The sequence below is a fragment of the Pteropus alecto genome, unplaced genomic scaffold, assembly GCF_000325575.1.
Source record: "Pteropus alecto unplaced genomic scaffold, ASM32557v1 scaffold20, whole genome shotgun sequence".
NCBI lineage: Eukaryota > Metazoa > Chordata > Mammalia > Chiroptera > Pteropodidae > Pteropus > Pteropus alecto.
The window spans coordinates 21,196,140-21,212,328 of record NW_006436298.1 but is presented as its reverse complement, the minus strand read 5'-3'; the positions used below and the strand labels follow the sequence as shown (position 1 = coordinate 21,212,328).

Sequence of the window (16,189 nt, the reverse complement as noted above, 5' to 3'; positions counted from 1 at the left end):
TCAAATAGGCTCAGAAAGAACTAGATATAGAAAATATGAATAATTTTATATGTTTTAAATAAAGTTCAATTAAAAGTCTTCTTGTAAAGAATACCTGAGGTCTAACTGGCTTTACATATGAAGTCTTCCCAAATATTAAGAAAGAACACCGATATTGCAAACTTTCAGTTAATTGACAAAGAGATCACTTCCTAAATGTTTTTATGAAATTAATATAATCTCAGTTGCCAAATTTTACAAAAATGTTTAAAAAATAACATCTTGTATATACTAATGAATTAAAGATCTATTTAGAGAAAATTTTTCTTTACAAAGAAACTCTTTAGTATTATGAAGTAACTAACTGCACAACAGATGAGCTGTTACTTCACAGCCACAAATCCTAGCATTACCTCTAGAGAAAAAGCATGTTTTTAAATGACATAGGCATAGAATATTTTACATAAGTATCTTACATAAATAATGTAGTAATTTATATTCCTACATTGAGATTAAAGTGATATAGAAAAATATAGAATTCTTGAAAAACTGGAATAAATTCACATGAGGATGACTTAGGAATAATATTCTACGTTTATGAAGGAGAAAATGATTTATAATGCTTAAAATGTTAGTCATTTTGGTCTAATAATCCTATAATATTAAAAACAGATAGAGGTTAATATATTTTACATTCCACTTACTATAACTGAGCTAATTATAAAGAACTTTTTGCAAAAAGCCTCGGAAGGCAAATAACTTGAGTCAGTTAATTTGGACATTCTTGCATAATAGTTTATTTCTCTTTAAAAATCCTTTTATAAACATTGAGAGAGTTTCTTCAAATTAACATCACTTTCATCAGGTCCCATTTATCAAGCCTGGGTAGATACACATGCAACGCTAAAACCACCGTCAAGAAAGTCCTGGCTCACCGGGGAGCTCACGAAAGGAATGGGACATTGGCCACCAGGGCTTGCCTCATGGTTTCTTTGTATTGATTTAAATTAATGCCAGGGGTAGTAAAAGGTCATAATTTTGAATAGACATGATTATTCCTTTCTAGACAATTAGGCTTTTAGAATTTTATGTGGACAAAACAGGTTATAATACAATAAAGTAATCAGTATGAGATAAACTCACCAAATCTCAATAAAAAGACAAAATTACTATATATGGTATCTCAGTGGGTATGTGTATATTACATAGCTAGTTTTCTTTGGTTGAATGTGGTGTGGGATATATGTCTGTGATTGCCCTTGTGTGAAATACATCTGTATACATTGATAACAAGTCCTTATTAAATATATAATGGACAATCATTAGATCAAAGGCAATTGTAATATTAAAATGACTTCTGCTTAGATAGTGCTGTTTACTTTCAAAGATTTTTTGCATCCATTAAGTAATTTTTATCTCCACAATAACCTGTGAGATAATTAAATAATGTCTTTATAAGACTGTGAATAGGTTATTCTCTCTTATTTAGAAATGTTACTTTTTCTTCTAATCCTTAACCAAGGAAGCTGATTAACCTATATTATTACAAATATTTTTTCTTTTATTTTTTTCTGCATGTGAAGTTAAAAAAAGGGGCTGAGTGGTCCTCAAAGCTGTAAGATCCCAGACTCAGGATTAAGGCATGTATACATGCACACATGTGCATGTAAAAATGTGTTAAATTTTAAGACTACTAGTGTACTTTAATATGAATATATAAGAAAGGCCCAGTTGACTTTGTCTTCTTCTCATGTACTTTTGCAGACACTCTCAATTCACTCCAATATAGTCTTCTGGTATTAGGGATCTTATGAATAATGGTGCTTACCACGCCCATGCCCACCCCCACCCCCCGAAAAAAAAAATCATATTTCTTATATAATGTGCCACACTCTAAATTTTTCACTTATTGTTTATCAAAATTTTCAAAGTTCCCTGATTTCTCTAGATATTTTTATTTGTCTCAATCTGATAAACTAAATTATGCTAAGGTACGAATTACTGCAAACTGTTCAATACAGCAACTCACCTGAAAAACCAAAATCTCTCAAAGGACATGGAGAGGCAGTAGTGTCCTATTTTTTAAAGGGATAATTCGAGGAACTAGAACTTCAAACAGTGTGGCAATGAAGCAAAGATCTTCCCTGTACTCTTTCAATCATACTCTTAGTCAACTGCTTCCACCATTAGTCATAAAGCTGTCTGAGTACATGAAGGCTAAGTGTTGTGCCTGGATGTACTTACAGGTCACCGTGGATGAGTCCATAGATCTGTGGCATGCTCTGATGATAGATTCCTCTCAAAATCACTATGAGTAGAATCACCACGAAAGCTGGAAGTCCCCAACTCAGAAGGAAAAACAGCAGATATCGCCTCTCTGTATGTTCATCATTCATCACCAGTACATACCAGAAATTCACAGACTAAGAAAAGAAACAGAACATAAAATAAGCATGCTCTGGTCTAATGGCCCAGGACACAAACTCACCTGGTTTAGGCATAATTATTGGTCAGCAAAAGGCTAGGATATACTTAATAATTATAGTTTTGTATTGATTTTTTCAGTTAGTTCATACATTTATACTTTCATATACCCAAGACATTCAGGATGTCTTAAAAGTCTGAAAACACTGGGAAAAACCGTTAATTTATTGTATTTTTTATTTTCTTAATTTGCTTTGATTTAATCTCAGTTATAATCTGTGATCGTTCTGTAAATGTGTCTCCGAAGAAATATACAATATTCAAACCTACTTCCCAGGTGAACAATTTCATGATGATAATGAAGTAAATAGCTCTATATTTCCAGAGTTTTAGATAATTTTTATCTATTGAGGGCTTATCATATGGCAGGGCCAGGTATTGTTCTAGGCCTCTGAGCAGGAGATATAGACAAGTAAACAGAAAATAACTGTACAGTGAGAAAAGTACTGTGATGGGGTAGGTTTTGTGGTTGTTTTTTCTTTCTCGGTTTATCATCTCTTCTTTTTGCTCATGTACTTGACAAATATATGAGTATTTACTAAATTTAGGGGACCAGTCTAGGCACTGGGGATATAGCAGTGAAAGAGATGGAAGGAGGTATTTACTTTCTCAAATCTTAGTTTCCAAAAAAGTGGGAAAAATAATTAAGAGGAATATTTATTTTATATGTTATTTCTTATCTTACTAAGATAAAAATATAAAAGGAACAAGTGTATACAGAGTGGAGGGAGTGAGGGGACATATTAGATAGAATAAGGAAACTGAGGCCTGGAAATATTATTGGCCCCAGACCCCATACCAACCTTGTATCTAAGCCAAATCCAGAATGTTTATACTCTGCTTTCTAGTGTTCTCTTTCCATAGGGAACACTTATTTTCAATTATAATTTAGTATAAGAACAACACTGAATGTAATATCATACATACTTCACACAATAATATTATTCACTAGATAAATCCCCCTTCTCAATTTCACATGGTGTAGAGTATGAGTACAGATGAATTATACACACTAACACACAAATACACACAGACACACACACATGCACACACACACACACACGTGGAATAATCTTGGAAAGTAACAACAATCTCAGAGCCTCAATTTCTTCCTGTGCACAATGAGAATATTTAGAGATTAAATGAGATATTACATACAAAGTGCTGAGCACCAAAAAAATGGTACCACTTCCCTTAAATCTCCTATTAAGATGACAGATAATATAAAAGACAAGATAGTTTAAGACCAAAAGTAAGCGGTGATACAACGGAAACTCTATGTGAAAATAAGCACGGCTGCTGTCCGTGGAAAAGCTTTCAGATGCTTTTTGCTGATATTTCCAAGTAAGATTCCACCTGGACACCAAATTAGCCTTGAGGAATTAGTATTGATTTGGCTAAACGAAGAAAGGATAAATATGTTTGGTTACTTGGAGATTTTGGTCTCTGAATTTTATTTCCTGTCAGCACTCCTTGTATTTATGTACATCTGCTTATATCTGTAATTGTGAAGCATGTTATGAGTTGTAGCTTACATAACTTTGTTCTAACTTCTTTTTTTAGAATTTTTAAAAATTAGTTTCAAGTATACAGTACATTGGTTAGACATCTACATAGTTCGGAAAATGGCCCCCTGCAATTGCTCCCTCCCTCCCACGGCCCTCCTCCTAGCCAACGTATTCATTCTAATGGCATTCCCTATGCCGTGCTCCTCATCCCCGCATCTATCCATCAGCTATGCATTTGTACTTCTTTAACCTTTCACCCCATTCTCTACCAGACCCCCAAACTCCCTTCCCCTCTGCCCATCACTAAATTGTCCACTATATTTGTGAGTCTGTTTTTGATTAGTTTGTTCTTTTTATTCCTTAGATTCTGCATATAAGTGAAATCATATAGTGTTTATCTTTCTCTGCCTGACTTAAATACCTTCTAGGTCCATCAAAGCAATATGTTTTTTCATCCCCTTCCTTTTAGTCTGTCTTTTAACCTGAAGTGAGTCTCTTACAGGCAACATGTAGGGGTCTTGTTTTCCTCTCCATTCATCCACTCTTTTAGTTGGAGCACTTAATTCTTTTCCATTTAAAGTACTTATTGATAGGAATGGAGTTGTTACCATTCTTTATTTCTGTTTTTGATACATGTTTTTTCTTCTTAAAGAAGTCCTTCCAACATTTCCTTTATTACAGGCTCGGTGGTGATAAATTCCTTCAGCTTATTTTTGTCTGGGAAGCTCATTATCTGTCCTTCAACTGTAAATGATAGCTTTGCTAGATAAATTATTCTTGGTCGTAGATCCTGGGTCTTCATCCTGTCGAATATTTTTTTTGCCAAGCCCTTCTGTCCTGCATAGTTTCTTTTGAGAAATCAACTACCAGTCTTATGGGTTTTCCCTTACAAGTAACTATCGGTTTTTCTCTTGCTGCTTTTAATATTCTTTCTTTTTATTTAACTTTTGGTATTTTAATAATGATGTGTCTTGGTGTGGGCCTCTTTGGATCCTTGATGTTTGGAATTCTCTGAGCTTCCTGGGGTTTTATGTCCATTTCCTTCACCAGGTTGGGGAAGTTTTCCATCATTATTTCTTCAAGCAGCTGTTCAACATCTTGATTTTCTTCAGTTACACCAATCAGACAGATATTTAGACCCTCAATAGTGTCCCATATGCTCCTTAAATTATTTTTATAGTCTTGGCATCTTATTTCTAGCCATTCTGACTGAGTGTCTTTGGCTTTCTCATCCTCTAGATAGGGCATTTGGTCCTTTTTTTAAAATTCAATCTGTTTCTTCTTTTGTTTATTCCATGTTATGGTTTTTTTTTAATCTCTTTGTTGAAGTTTTCATTGAATTTAACCAAAAGTTCATTGAGCATCTTTATAACCAGTGTTTTGAACTATGCATCTGTTAGATTGCTTGACTCCATTATTTCTAGATCTCTGTTCTCTGCTCTCATATGGTTTCTGTTTCTTTGTCTTCCCATTTTGGCTGCCTTTCCATGTCTGTTTCTATGTACTAAGCAAACCTCCTAAGTCTACCAGTCTCATTAGCATGGATTTGTGAAGCAGGTGTTCAGTGGCACAGTCCTGAGAGGGGCTCAGCTACAGTCCAAATTTAGCTCAAGCCTCTGTCCTTCCACAGCCACCTGTTAAAATTCAGCAAGCAATCCACATATGCTGAGCTTATAGTTGCCTCAAAAGGCCACTCCAGAAACCAAGGCCAGGTGCCACCAGAGTGAGTCTAGGTGCTGCTCAGCTAGGAGCACTGACTCACTGAGGATACACCTGGATGTGACTTGGGTGGGGGCACAAGTTAGGGTAGCTTGGGTTTCAGGGAATCCTCTGGGTGGAGCAACCTCTGTTATCCAGTGTGATGACGTCAGGGCTATGGTGGCACTGTGTTCATGAGCTGAGACTGGGAAGGGCTCAACAAGGAACAATGGATACCACTGACACTTCTGTACAGAATGAGTCTCACCTCAGCCCTCACTCTGACAATGTCCCCCTGTAAGTCCCTGGTGCCCCTTGTGTGCAACTGAATTGGCACTGGTGACAGAGCTAGCAGGTCTGTCACTGCGAAAATCCATTCGTGGGTATGGCTCCTTTAAGAGGCTTCTGCTGCTGCCACTGCCACAGCCTCCGTCTTACTCAGCTGCTGGAGACCGGGCAGTCCTATGTCCTCGCCCCATCCTATCTTCTGCCGTTGCAGAGTGCTTTCTTGGATATCTCCCTAGTTGTATGGCTTGTTCATCAAGATCCCAGGCAATTTTTCCTTGCTGCTGCTCCCTGTTTCTATCACAACTTTGATTTGGTTGCCAGAGAGATGAACAGAGCCTCTATCATCTATGCCATTTTGGTTCCAATCTGTTCTAACTTCTTTTTTAAAATTATTAGATCCAGTGAGGCTCCCTCCCCTTTCTATAAGTAGCATAGGGACATAAACATAAATAAGTGGGGTTGTATCAAGTGTCTGATGCCGAGGTGACCCATACTGCCTGTTAGAGAGTGAAAATTCACGCAGAGTAAGGATGATTAGCTCATCTCCAAAATAAAAGTACTAATTATTTATTTTAAATAGATGTTTGTGTATATCCATATAACATGGTAATTTGGTGGTGGAAGAATCAGGAAGGTACAGATTGGTAAATGACCTCAAAGCTGATTCATCATGATCAAGATCGGGATACCTCCAAAATGCCTGCTCTTACATAGATGGATATTAGTTTCATCAGTTAGAATCATTGAACCTTTCAGCAGTTGTCTGACCTTTACACAGGCTCAGATAAGACTGAGACAAGTGTAATTGTTTGTTAGATTTATACATGCAGTGTTTCTGCTCCAAAGAGCTCAAGGCACAGTGTTGCTGAATTCTTGAATACTCAGTTAAGCAAAACAAGCTCAAAAAGTCATAAGCTTTTGTCAACTAAAAAAAAAAAATCTATTTCCTTATCAAATGAATCCAATCATTGAGATATAAAGACAGTATCCCCTCCTTTTTTTGCTACAAAATAGAAATACTATGTAACAAAACATTTAACTATTCTAAAAAATACTATGTGGCCCAATCATAAGATTTGTTTTGACTAACTCACTTTGAGTTTTAATTAAATTTTAAAATATTTTAATATACTATGGTAGGTACATTTTGGGATATGCCTATGTCATGAACTCTCCTTTAAATCCTGTGTCCCCACTTTTTTCTCCTCCCACCCGCCAACTCATGACCCTGCTCCTCCATCCACAGATGCTTTGATCCAGGGGAAAAGCCTGACCCCAGGCTGGACCAATCATCTATCACTAGATCTCTTAAAATTTGGTGATAGTCTAAGCTGGTCAACTGAGAAAAGAGCACATAGAAACTTTAGTGGTAGGGGCAGCCAAAATGCAGTGAAATGAGAAAGTGTGTTTACAGAGAAGTATAGACAAAGCCTTCCATTCATGCTCACAGTCCCTTGTGAGGTCCAATTGTATTTATAGTTCTTGGCCAAGTTCAATGAATTATCCTATATGTTTATTATTCCTTTTATGATTCAAATGTTTGTTTAAAATAATTCAACTTAGTTTTTCTTCATTGTTCAAAAAAAAAAAAAACTTAACCGAGATACACATATATTGCTATCTTAAAGCAGCTGAATTAAAACTTCCAGTTACTGCCATTCTGTAAACAAAAAGGCAGTGGAGCATTTGACTATATTCCTTTACCTGTAATTATGGTTCCTCCTTTGGAATTTAAGGTAAGAGACCATTATGTTTGCATAATAACTTTATGTTGACAGATATACAGCATATATGATCAGTGTGCTTTAGTGTCTGTCTGTTTATCTAATTTTGGAATAGAATTACCAATGAGTTAAAGGATGTCACTCTCACCAAACATGCTTCACATGGATTGATCATACCTTACCATTCATTGCCTATTTTTACATTTCTCCTCCCAAAGACTAAATGTGAACTGACAATCTCAATATCTAGGTATTTATTTACATTTCTGTCTCTAAGCTTTAAAAATGTTGTTAGAATCATATCATGGACCACCTCAAGACATCACTTGGAGTCAAAATGTTATCCCCAACTTTAACCAATTATATTAATCCAAGTTGACTATAATTCATACATATACAGAATACAAGGTTTTCTAGCATTAATGTGATGTAGGCTCTGAGGCAAGTTCAAAAAGATTTTAAAACATTTTCACCATTAGAAACCATCAAATTAGCCAACTTGAAAGGGGTAAGTGAATAAAATGTTTTATAATGTGTTTAAAAATCAGAGATGTTACCACAGAGACACATCTTTAATGTCAACCCTAAAAACTGGTATGTTTGAATTACTACCCTCTTATTTTTGTCATTATCATGAAGAATGATGTACTTGAATTTGTACTTATCACAACTACCACCATTTCAAGATTACCTGAGTGATAGTAACTTTAGAGACTTAAAAACGCATTTTAATAAAATTAAAGAAAACTAATGATAATTTTGAAAATTTCTTGCCAATACAGTCTATATAAATAGACTGTATAGGAAGCAAGGATTTCAAAAGGCACACACATTCAAAAGGTAAACTTTAAGGTGAATGTATCTTTTTTCAATTTTTAAAAATTTGAAAAGACATTGTGATTAGTGACTTGATTTGGGTTTTGGACATAGTTCTGCATGAATAAGCTGTATGTTTTTGGCCAATATCATTTGTATTGTCTGAATTTTGATTTTCTCCTCTGGTAAAAGGGGAGGTTAAACTATAAGCTATTAATTTCTTGATTCCCACTTTGTGACTAAACTATCATAGAAATTATGATTCATTACATAAAAACAGTAATGGCATGGGATGCACAGATTATGAATTTTAGCAGTAATAACAGACCTTACAGATTATGTGATCGTGCCCTCTTATTTAGAAATGAGGAAACTGAGGTAGTGAGAAAAAAAGTGTAGTGTTTTCATATTCTGATTAGTTATAGAACTGGGAGTGGAACACAAGTTCAAAGCACCTTGTAAACATTTAAGATTTCATAGAAATTCATACAAATATTGGCGATATTAATATTTGCTTATTTTTTGGTCTTCGTTTCTCCTTACTCACTTTACACATCAGTGGAGATGCATTTTCCTGGTACAAGTATGGACATAACCATTTCTCTCTCCCTTCTGCTTTTTGCTAACAAAAATAAAAATGTATAAAAGTTTATAAAAATATAAATGGCTGAAACATAACTGTGAGATATGGTAGGTTAATTTTTGTATACCTCATTGCACCTAGTAAAATGCTTTGCATATAATCTTTATTGAAATATAGCAAATAAATGAAGATTTTTACAATTTAAGTTTTTATTAAATTTAACAACAATTTCATAATTTAGTTTAGTTATTGAGTTTATTCATTTATATACTACCTTGCCAGAAAGAATTTTAGGAGGCTTGATACTTTCAATTGATTTGATTAAACTAATGAAGAGGGTAAAAGTTAACTGGTGGAAACTTTAAAATGTTAAATTCAATAGCTTGAGAGGAAGAATGGAACCAATATTTACTAACTGGATAATAAATGTAGACCTTATATTAAGCTATATCTCATTAATTAGGATAATATTTCTCCTAAGTTTTATTATGATTTTCATTTTTTACACAGGAATAAGTTGAGAATGGGAGAAGTATATTTCTCAGAATTAGTAAGTAAGGCTTTCAGAATTTAAACTGATTCTGATTAATACAATTCAACCAACTAAAACACCCCCAGATATAATTTAGGTCAAATATAGATAGGAATAAACTAAAAGACTGTGTGTCAGTAAGCATATTTACTTACGTTCCTATATAGAAATGTCTATTTATTTTTATAGTAACATTTTCAGTGAATACTATTACTATTTTCCAAGTGATCACATAGGAAAATCTGTTTCTTACCATTGGTCATAATTATGCTTTTAGATGCTCCATAAACACAAATTCATTAGTTTACTCACACAATACATATTAGTATAATCTAGGTATATTTGTTAAATATATGGGAGAAATGTCTTTTTTTTTTAAGTTAAAAACAGGCTGCTTGAACCCCATAAATTTTCATGGTATGTGAGATAAGATTGGTATCTAGCCTGCCATTTAATATCTGGTTATTAATTGTGTCACCAGAAACCTTGGACTGATTTAGTGCATCAAGTTTAGTCAGAGGTCATGGATGCAATTAATTCTGTCATTACTATACATTCTTAGTCATTCAATTCAGAGGGAGGTCCAACGAATGTTACCACATGTCCTTGCTCCGACTATCCTCTCTTTTTCTTAACAGTTTCTGCACAAAATAAATTTTCGAGGATTGGAGAATTCAGTATTTCCTGGATATGTCATTTTTATCTTGGTAATTACCAGTCTGTTGTCTTTAATACCTTTGATGTCCGCCCAAATTAAATCACTAATGAAGGAAAACATGGCTAATTGTATCATTTCCCTTTCTGTTGCTATGCTTTGCACTAAGTAGCCTTTCTGCCAAGGTATACATCACATGTCTGTTTACTTCTTCATAGCCTTATTATATGGAGATATTAAGGCACAAGATGTAAATGCTCAAGTACAATTGTAAAATGATTTCTAACTTTATTGTACCACTTAGAAAGTAGGTTCTTCAAGTAAGTTTTAGTTTCAAAATAAAATATTATACTATCAAGTAGGCTGTATCCTTAGGGATGAGATGGACAGACTGCAAGGACAATTCAAGGTCTGGATAGTTTTCGTAATTGTAGCAGATTGCTACACGATTTAACTTGGTGACAGGAAATGATCATAAAACTCAGCCATGTGAACACAGAGACAAAATTGTTTTCTATTTACTTATATACTAATATCCCAAATAATTTACTTGTGATTTATTTCTTTCATGGATTAACTCATTGTCTGGCAATCTATCTGGTAGTATATATTACGTAGATGTTAATAGTAAAGACATAAATTCTAGGAATTTATTCTATGGATAGTCCATAAGTAAACAAATATTCTGAGTGCAAGGATGCTCAAGGAAATAGTTTAAAACAGCAAAAATAACTAGATAAATCAGCATTTCATTAATAAGAGACTAGAAAAATAAATTATGGAAAAACCATATTATAAAATATGAAAAAAGTGTATCTGTATGCGGTAAATTTATATATACACACTAAAATATATATACACTATATATAAATATATATATACTATATATATACACATACAAGAACATACACATATGTTCTTGTTTAATATTTATAAATATTTATATGTTTGTGGAATATTTCTAGAGGTATACACAGGAAATCATTAACAATGTCTACCGTTGGGAGTAGGGTTTAGAGTAGAGAGTGGTGAGTATATGAAATAGGGAGAAATGTGAACTTTTCTTTTATGATTCTCTGTAATGTTTGATTATGTTTTGTTCTATTAGTATATGCTATTTCTAAAATGAAAGCAAATCAAAACAGAAAAAGGAAATGAAAACAAAACAGTAACAACTAGGAAAATAGAGTACAAATATTACAAGAACTTAAATTCTTGCAGTCAATCTTTGTTAACGTAGACATAACCTTGCTGTTGTAAGGAAGTGGGAAATTATTTCAGTAATTTCACAGAGTGATCTTACATGAAGAGCAAACAAAGGGAGAACTCAATTTCCATGGCCAAAAAGGGAATATGTGTGTTGTTTGCTTTAAAAAAAAAAAAAGGCAAAATTGTTACTATATTCCCATCATGCACAGTATGACTTTCCTGTCAAAGAAAGGGGAAGCCTAAAGAAACAGAGTCAAGGCCACCAGTTATGGAGCCTGCCTTGAGCCATGCATGTACTTATTTAGTAAAGAGGTTAAAGGTTATCCAGCTTGCTAAGGCTTTACAGTTAGTGCTTGCTTCACCCTAAGTCTTTCTACTATATCAAGCTAATTCTCTTTCATAAAAATAAGTGGAAACTGTAATGGAAAAGGAGAGCATTCAAAATGTTTCAAAATTTATGAAAAATTAGCCACATATATTTGTTTAGCCAATGCTATGGGTAAATACGTATGAAGTGTAGAGCCTGTACAGGCACCATTCCATGCTCTTTCCATGTATTAATTCATTTTATCTTTTGACAATTTTCAAAGAGAGGTACTGTTTTTACAAATCTTGATTATTCAGATAAGAAAATCTAGGCTAAGAGAAGTTATATAACTTGTGTACCAATAAAATTTTTTTAGTTACTCTAAAATAATCAAATTTTACTGTAATATATTAAAATTATACGATATAAAAGTAAAATAACTTTTCAAGATAGTTATTTAAATGCATTTATTCTAAGATTGAATATCTAAGGCAGTTGAAAACATACAATTCTGACATGTCTAGCCCAATGATTAAAAGTTAATGATTAACTTTTTGTATCATAAACTATAACATACATACCTATATCAAATTCTGTCCTACACTGCTAAAAATATGAAGAATTATTAAAATGCTAATATTCTTTAAATTTTTCATTCCTATTTGACTAACATGACTGGATTAACAGTAGTCTAATCTTTTACATAGCATTTACAATATGGATTCTAGTTTTAAAAAATATATTTTAGCAGACTATTTTATAAATGGGCAAACACAGGTTGGTAAAGTGACAACTTCTGACCACAAAGTATCTCATTAGAAATAATCTACCTAGATTCAGAAGTTATTGAATTTTCCTCTTGTGGTCACACCACAAACCATGAAAAATATGTGGTGTACCGTCTGAAATACATTCAACTTCACTGGTACTTTTAATAGTTTTCCTAAACCATTAGCCATACAGAATCTAATTAGTTTACCAAACGTGCATAAGCCACAATGAAATTTAGTTAAGACCTGATAAAGAGATACAGAATACACCAATCTCTACAGAGTTGGGTGAAATCTCATGCCATCCTAACTCTTCCCCAAATTAAGAAATGCATCTAACATGTTTGAGAGTCAGTCATTTCCCCCTGTTTGAATATATTTCAGTGACTGGATGCGCTTTAGTTTCAAAAATAGCCTCTTCAACTTTGACAGTTTTATTGACCACAAAATTTCTTAATGTGAATCAAATGTGCTTCCCTAATTTTAGACTCATTTGCTCTGGTTCTTCCAAATGGAGTTATATAGTCCACTCTTTCTTGTAGTAGCCCTTTCAGTATTTGTAGACAGCCATCATATCTCCCTAAGTTCTTCTCAGGCTAGTTATCTCCAGCTGCCTCAAAGTTTCTTATAGGGCTGTTTTCTGACTTCCCATTGGCTAACGTTCCTGCTTAAACATGATTCATGAAAGTGGTTAAGGGTCCCAACGTTCTATGAACATTGTAGATTACAATGTAACCATAGCTCCCCAGCTGCCTCCATGCTGTTATCAATGTAACCCAGGTTTGTGTTGTTTCTGTAGTTAACAGTAGTTGCTAGGTTTTAAGCAATCTGGTCACACTTTTGATTGCTGAGATGGTGTTAAATTAAAATTTCAAGTTGTTTACATTAACCCCTATCAGATTATGCCTCTTTCACTCTAGTTTTCAACCTTTCATTATAGTTTCTCTGTATTAGTTCTACCTGTACTCTTAATGCAGGCAGCTTGCTGTTTTAACGATTTTTTTTCAGCTCTGTATCATCTGCATACCTGATAAAACAGTTTCCTGTGTTTTCATCCAAGTCACTCATCAAAAACTGAATAGGTCAGGGACATGGACAAAGACCTTCAGCACACCACCGGGGACCTCAGTACAGGCAGATAAATAACAACATACACAGGGCACTCATAAAAAGTTCAGCTTAAACTCCTAAAGAATTTTGCAGTTAGAGAACCTAGCAAAGGCTATTTTAATTTTAGCAGATATTTAAGTTTTATGTTACGTGGTTTAGATTTATTTTTACTTTTTAATTATTTGGGGAGATTTAGAGAATACCATAAACATCCATAATTGGAGCTGCTCAAAAAGCTATAAAGCAGTTCTATGGGGGTAGGAATTATTATCCCTATATGTAGATTTGAAAACAAAACTTAGAGAGAGAGTCAATAACTTCATTAAGGTTACAAAGATAGAATTCAAACCCAGATGCAGGGCTCCAGTTGTTCCAACTAGCTCTATTACCTAAATAGTTCGGTTCTCTTCTCCTTCAGCTCCCACAATTATAAGGTGGCCCACATCACAAGCCTCATCTCCTATCATTCCCTTATTTCCAACTATACTAGATTTCTTTTCATCCCTCCAATTCACTATGCTCTCTGATGTTGTACACCTTACAAGGTGTTTCTTGCACTGATCTCCTAGGAAGCAGTGATGAAATTACTTCCATTTCAGTATAAAGAATATCCGATAAGAAGGCCACTCCACACAGATTCACTGTAAAGTTAAAGGGGTTGTGGGGGATGAGGTACCAACCTGAATGAGCATCCAGCTAAACTGGCAAAGATACAGGTAATGTGTGACAGCAGCCATGGCCGAACAGCTCTCATCTGTGAGTTGGGGACTTGCATATGCAGATGCCAGAAACACAATCTATAAGAAACAAAAATACTTTTATTCTTAAATGCTAAAATCAATCAAGATTATTAAGAAAATAAACTGTTTTCTTATCAGAATCTATGATTCAGTGACTCAAAGGGACAATAAGTTGATCTGTTGCCCAAACTGAGATGATGAAGTCTTCTAAAAATGGCAATACAAGAATTTTTCTATTTCTAAGAAACAATAGATTATGTGAAATTATGCTACATGTTGCTTTGGGCTGTGAAGAAGAAATTCTCAAAGTAAACTTTGTTCTTATCATTGTTGGACAAATATCCCATGAAATACATGTATTTTTGCTAAGTAGAAAAGAGAAAATAGAGTGGAAATACCATTCCTTGTTTAAGTCAAAGCTAATGGGAGAGAAAAGAAGCAAAAGCTCTGACTTTACTCTCATGTACATCCTCTTGTTGAGAAGTAACTTAGGTAATAAAATAGACAAATTAAATTTCAAATTTCAAATCCTATGATTATTCTAAACTTACGTTTTTATTTCAACTGCCCTCAAGCCTTTGTTCACAAGTAACCTGCACAATGAAGCCTCTCTCTTGACCAAATTATTTAATATTACACCATCTTTCCTTCTCTTCTTCCCACCCACACAATTCCCCCTACCAGTACTTTTCTTTTTTTAAACAGAACTTATCACCTTCCAACATGTGCCATAGTTTGCTATTTATCATGTACAAATGAGTTCGCCCTCCAAAATAAAGTCAACAATTTCACTTTCCAGGACATATCACAAATAGCTTTTGAAAGATTAGAGCTTATTTTAAAAACATGCTTAGATTTTCATAGATTTTAGCTTCTAACTTCTAAGTTGTAAATTTTAGGTCATAAATTTAACCTTCCTAAATTCCACAAATATTCACTGAACACCTTCAGCAAAACACTAACATTGAACACTAAGCACCACGACTATGCCTTAAAAGACCTTAGAAGTGCAGAACTGTGAGATTCAGCCAAAAAAAAAAGGGGGGGGAATAATTTTTACATATGTTCTTTGTTTTTACAAAGTAGGATCTATTTCCACAAAGTCTACAATAAATTTGAATCTCTCTAATTCAGATTCTATAATATGTATTGTGGTTGAAGTTATACTTGGTAGTTTTGTTCTAATCAACCTGAAAGTTTGATATGTAAAATAATTGTGTAATCCAATTGAATATCTCTAGTTTTAAGCATTCTTAAATATGAAACTATTTATAAATAGTATGCTAATTTAAATTATCATTCTTTTCAATATTTTTTCTTTGAATCAAATTAGTACAGGTTATTTTTTTAAAACTGCATTTACTTTGAGAATATAATGTTAACACCCCAAATTACATTTTTAAAGCATGATTTCTTTATATTTTATAAGGTTTTAATGTCCTTTTCTGTATTATAAGACAAGTTACAAATATAAGTTTGTCAACTATGAATATTCTTCCAGAATGTTCTCTGAATTATGAGAAATCCTTCTGTCTATATGGAAGAAGATTAGTCAGCAAGAGAAGGTCACAACGCACACTGCTGCCACCTGGATGAACTAAGAACACCCAGAGAACAAGCTATTACATGTAACCAGCTCTAGCTAAAATTACATTAAATTGAATTAAAATAGTAATTAAATGATTAAAATAAAATAAAATGAAGTATCCTAGCAGAGTTAGCTCACATATCAGGCGTATAAACTAAGAAAAGATGAAGTTTTACCATTGTTCTTTTACTCAAACAC

The 16,189-nt window shown here is 33.7% G+C and overlaps 1 protein-coding gene across 1 annotated transcript in view; it reads right to left on the bottom strand.

Moving 5' to 3' along the window:
* Positions 1-16,189, bottom strand: part of ADGRV1 (adhesion G protein-coupled receptor V1) — a 469,718-nt gene that overhangs the window by 149,620 nt on the left and 303,909 nt on the right. The window contains 2 exon segments of the mRNA XM_015590540.2: positions 2,224-2,402; positions 14,344-14,460. Of these exon segments, the coding sequence (XP_015446026.2) occupies positions 2,224-2,402; positions 14,344-14,460 (296 nt within the window).